The 5,003-nt window shown below is 41.9% G+C and overlaps 1 protein-coding gene across 1 annotated transcript; it reads left to right on the top strand.

Moving 5' to 3' along the window:
- The first annotated feature begins 239 nt into the window (after nt 1-239).
- On the top strand, nt 240-4,055 carry LOC114822562 (pectinesterase 3-like). The gene is made up of 2 exons (XM_029097123.2): nt 240-1,462; nt 3,123-4,055. The coding sequence occupies exons 1-2, from the start codon at nt 385-387 to the stop codon at nt 3,803-3,805; spliced, it is 1,761 nt and encodes a 586-aa protein (XP_028952956.2). The 5' UTR covers nt 240-384; the 3' UTR covers nt 3,806-4,055.
- The last annotated feature ends 948 nt before the right edge of the window (nt 4,056-5,003 follow it).

Below are 5,003 nucleotides of genomic sequence, written 5' to 3'. Positions count from 1 at the left end.
AAATCATTGTTTATTAGTAGGAAAATGGATTTTTTTTTTAAAGGAAAGACGATACAATTTTTACGAGTAATGCTAGAGAAACTATTTGTTTAAATTATAGATGTAGTTATGCATGATTAAATTATTATTTAACTGTGAATTAATATGTTTATTTTCTATTAGTAACCTATCACATATTTTGCAAATTTAGTCTGAAAGGACGCCATAAATGATATCATGAGGGTCCTCAAACCTAAATAAATTAAATAAAAAGAGCCAGCTAAATCCCTCCTCCCTTCACATTTCACACCCGAAACGTCAAAACTAAACCCGGCAAAGCAAATTATACAAACCCAGCAAGCCAAAAGCAGAAAAGCGGAGAAGAAGAGTATCAGAGATTCAGAAATGGACTCCATTAAGTCCTTCAAGGGTTACGGCAAAGTGGACGTGCTCGAAGAGCAGTCGTTCAAGCGCAAAAACCGGAAGCGTCTCATCATCCTCTCAGTCTCCACGGTTGTTCTGCTGGCGGTGATCATCGGCGCTGTCGCGGGAGTATTGATACACAAGCGGAACAACACCTCGTCTTCTACACCCAACTCGACCCCCGGCACTGAGTTGACCCCGGCGGCGTCGCTGAAGGCTGTTTGTGACGTGACCCAGTACCCGACTTCGTGTTTCTCTAGTATATCGGCACTTGAGACCTCGAACACCACCGACCCAGAAGTGATTTTCAAGCTCTCTCTGCAGGTCGCCATTCACGCCGCCGCGAAGCTCCCCGGTCTGCCGGCGAAAATCGGCCGGAACATCGTCAACGACACTCGCCTGGAGAAAGTTCTGGCCGTCTGCGAGGGCTTGTTTGAGGACGTGGTCGACCGGCTCAACGACTCGCTGACCTCCATGGATGTGAATCAGGGTGAGAAGCTTCTGTCCGCCGCCAAAATCAACGACATCAAGACGTGGCTGAGCACCACATTGACAGATCAGGAGACTTGTTTGGACTCTCTGATGGATCTCAATTCGACCCTCGTTCAGGAATTCAAGGCGGCGATGCAGAATTCAACCGAATTTTCGAGCAATAGTTTGGCGATTGTGGCGAAAATTTTGAGTCTGCTGACGAATTTGAACGTTCCGGTTCACCGGAGGCTGCTCGGGGTCGGAGGATCCGAGATGGGTTTTCCCAGTTGGGTTAGTCCGGGGGATAGGAGGCTGCTGCAGGACCGCAATGCGACGGTGGCGCAGTTAGTGGTGGCGAAGGACGGGACCGGAGACTTTAAGACGATTCAGGAGGCGGTGGATGCGGTGCCGAAGAAGAGCGAGAACAGGATTGTGATTCATGTAAAGCAAGGGGTTTATTATGAGAATGTGTTGATGGATAAGAGCAAGTGGAATGTGATGATGTTCGGAGATGGGAAGACGAAGACGGTTGTTTCCGGCAACTTGAGCTCTGCGGGTGGCACCCCCACCTTCTCCACCGCCACATTTGGTACTAATTCTTAAACCACCACCACTTCAGTTTAATTAATCTTGTGTTAATTAGTTTCCTAATTTGTCTTCTGTCATTGTTTTGGTTTGATTAATTTCATTCTTGTCTTGAGATTAAACAATCAATGTTAGGATTTAGGAGAAACACCTAGTGAGATAGATGATGTATTTGTTGTGTGATTCTATATCTGAAACACTAGGCGCAAATGTGAGTTAGCTCAATTGATCAAGGGCCTCTGGCCGCATATAGAAACGCTAGGTTAATAGGCTGTCCTCCAATGTTTGTTTCTTCTCAAAAAAAAAAAAGGCTGTCCTCCAAGCATCAAGGCATTCTAACATGGCTAGCTTAAGTGAAGGAAATTCCAGTATTCTATGGAAAGGATTCGCTGCCATCGTGGTTTCTTGGATCTCTATACATGGTCTTGTTCTAGAGGACCACAGTGGCGGTGAATCCATTCTAAGAAGTCCTTCTCCCCCATGTGAGGAATGGGAAATGTGAAACGTTGAGGTTGGAGCTAGGAAGGAGACCATACACATTGAGACTCATTTGCCTTTCTAAATTTGCGACATTGATAGGGCTAAATTAGGAACCAGTCACATGGTTTATGCTTCTTCATGTTAACTATGATGTCTGGTGCTACTCTTTCAACAGTTGATATTGTTTGTTCTTTTTTATATTTTTTTAGGCTTAGTTTTGGCTACACTCCCTATAACTCGATTTCGATCTCACTTTGCCCCATGAAACTCAAAGGTCGCCACTTTACTCCATGGAACTCGATTTTGATCCCACCTTGCCCTCTGTAAAGCGAATTTTGAGTTTAAGGAGTAAAGTGGCAAGTTTTAAATTTCAGAAAGCATAGTGGGATCAAAATCGAGTTCCAGGAAGTAAAGTGGTAACTTTTGAGTTTCAGGGAGTAAAGTAGGATAAAAATCGAGTTTCATGGATTAAGGTGGCGACTTTTGAGTTTGAGGGAGCAAAATGAGATTGAAATCGAGTTTCAGGAGCTTAGCTAAAATTAAGCCTATTTTTTATGAAAAGTTCAAAGCTTGGATTAAATACAATTAAATTGGACTGGATATCTATCTTGGTGATGTGGGAGGACGGTCGATGCCCACCACCAGGTGCTTGTCTGGTTTATGATTAAATATGTTGCTTGTTGGTCATGTGGTTGGCCCATTTGTTGCATATTTAATTTGCTATGCAAGTTAGCAACTTTGCACAGGCCTGAAATGCAAGTGTTGCCTCTCTATCCTGCATGACATCATGTGGTGGATCAGCTGACTTTTTCTCATTGATTGCCTGAAATTATGTTGTGTTGATGAACATTTGTGCATGTCATGTATTTAACTCTTCAAACAATTGTTCACATTGGCCTGCACCACAGCCATAAGAAAACACAACTCCTTATTGGTTTCTTTGCAAGTACGCATTTTAAGATAATAGAAAGTACCCCTAAAAATTGTCAAGCAATTAGGATGATTGCTTGTGTTCTTGCTTTCACATTCTCTCAGAAAATGTGTTGGGATTTCTTGTTTTCAGACCGAGAGATGTGATAGAGGATTCATGTTTTGATTCAAACTGTTTTATGTTTTAGCCTTCTGGCTTACATGTAAACTTATTTTGTTTGGATTCTTACTGTGATTACATTTTGGATTGCCAGCTGTCACGGGAAAGGGCTTCATTGTGAAAGATATGAGATTCATCAACACTGCAGGAGCAATAAAGCACCAGGCAGTGGCACTCCGCTCTGGTTCAGACCTCTCTGTGTACTACAGATGCTCGTTTGATGCCTTCCAGGATACCCTCTATGCGCATTCCAACCGACAATTCTATCGGGAATGTGACATCACCGGCACCATAGACTTCATTTTCGGCAATGCAGCTGTAGTTTTCCAGGACTGCAACATCCAGCCCAGGCAACCTATGGAAAACCAATTCAACACCATCACAGCTCAAGGCAAAAAGGACCCGAATCAGAACACCGGCATTTCAATCCAAAATTGCAGATTCTATGCGCTAGACAGTAATCTCACAGCTCAAACATATCTGGGCAGGCCTTGGAAGGATTACTCCACCACAGTCATCATGCAGTCTGAGATTGGATCATTCTTGAACCCATCGGGCTGGAAAGAATGGGTTACAAATGTTGACCCACCCAACACCATATTCTATGCAGAGTACCAAAACAGTGGCCCTGGATCAGGTGTAGATCAAAGGGTTAAGTGGGCGGGTTACAGGCCTACTCTTACCGATAACGAGGCGGTCAAGTTCACGGTAACGTCATTGATCCAAGGCGATGAGTGGTTACCGTCGACTGATGTAACATTTCAGTCTTCGTTGTGATCCAAAAAGTCAAGAGTTGCTAAAAATTCAAGCGTTGAGAAATTAATCTCTTGAAGAATATGTTTGGTATAATTTTCTGTTTCTCGTTCTATCGTTACAGTTGATAGCCACACATCTGTTACACTTTTTGTATGCCCCCTTCCTTTCTTAACCTTCTTCGCCATTCTTCCCTGGAAAGTCATGTAGTTACATTCTTTTTATGGTACGCTTGAAAATATATGAAAAATTCTGATCAAGATTTCAAGATTTAGTTGCAAATAGTGTTGAAGAAATACTTTCTCTTAAATGCAAGAGGTGGGGTGTTTTGTGCACGCGATCCGACGATCACGATCATGTAGTCTGGTCGTACTCGCCCATGAATTTCTTCAAGTGAGGAGTTAGAGAGTATAAAGGAGAATGGAAGGGTGAGAGAGGAGGATGGGTTGGCGGAGTTAGAACATTCAGTTTAACACAGAGATGCATAAACGTTTAATGACTTTATTTAACTTAAGAGGGCACTGATTGTAATGGCATATTTTCTTCTTTTTCTTGGTGAATAAGTTTGGGTTTGTAATTGTTTGGTGCAAAAGTTGTCTTGTCCTTATGGGCCTATGGCTTCAACAATACTCTTATCAATGAAATGTTGACAAAATGAAAAACAATAAATAGCCAGAGTATTAGTTACAACCTCTTACTCAACTTGAAATTCAAGACAAATTTGAAATTTGATGTGTAAATGGAAAGCCTTTGGAAATACGGGTATATAAATGAGTGGCTAAAAATCACTTTGGTGCCTATCTACAAGAATAACGGTGACATACAAAATTGCATGATTTATTTGGATATTAAGTTAATGAGTCATACAATGAAGCGTTGAAAGAGAGTAATTGAGCGTAGGTTGAGGCAAGAGACATGGATCTTAAATAATCAATTCGAGTTCATGCCAGGACGCTCAACTATGGTGGCAATCTATGTCTTACAACCATCAATAGAACATTATAGAGATACACATGGTCTTCATGCATTTGGAAAAAGTATGACAGTGTCCTAAGAGAAATTCTTTGGAGGATTCTAAAGAAGAAGGGAGTACGAGTAGACGATATCCAAGCAATAAATGATATATATGATGGAGGAAGGACTACAGTAAGAGCTCATGAAGGACAAACTTAAAACTTTTTCCATAACCATAGGATTACAACAAGGCTCAGCTAAGTCCTTG

This window comes from Malus domestica, chromosome 17, assembly GCF_042453785.1.
Source record: "Malus domestica chromosome 17, GDT2T_hap1".
NCBI lineage: Eukaryota > Viridiplantae > Streptophyta > Magnoliopsida > Rosales > Rosaceae > Malus > Malus domestica.
The sequence above is the reverse complement of the archived record's forward strand: the minus strand, read 5'-3'. Positions and strand labels throughout refer to the sequence as shown.

What these genes read in the sequence shown, in the direction of transcription:
- LOC114822562 (XM_029097123.2), top strand. Translation starts at nt 385, where the DNA reads ATGGACTCCATTAAGTCCTTCAAGGGTTACGGCAAAGTGGACGTGCTC. An exon ending in CTTCTCCACCGCCACATTTG is followed by an intron (nt 1,463 to 3,122) that starts GTACTAATTCTT and finishes TTGGATTGCCAG; the next exon opens with CTGTCACGGGAAAGGGCTTC.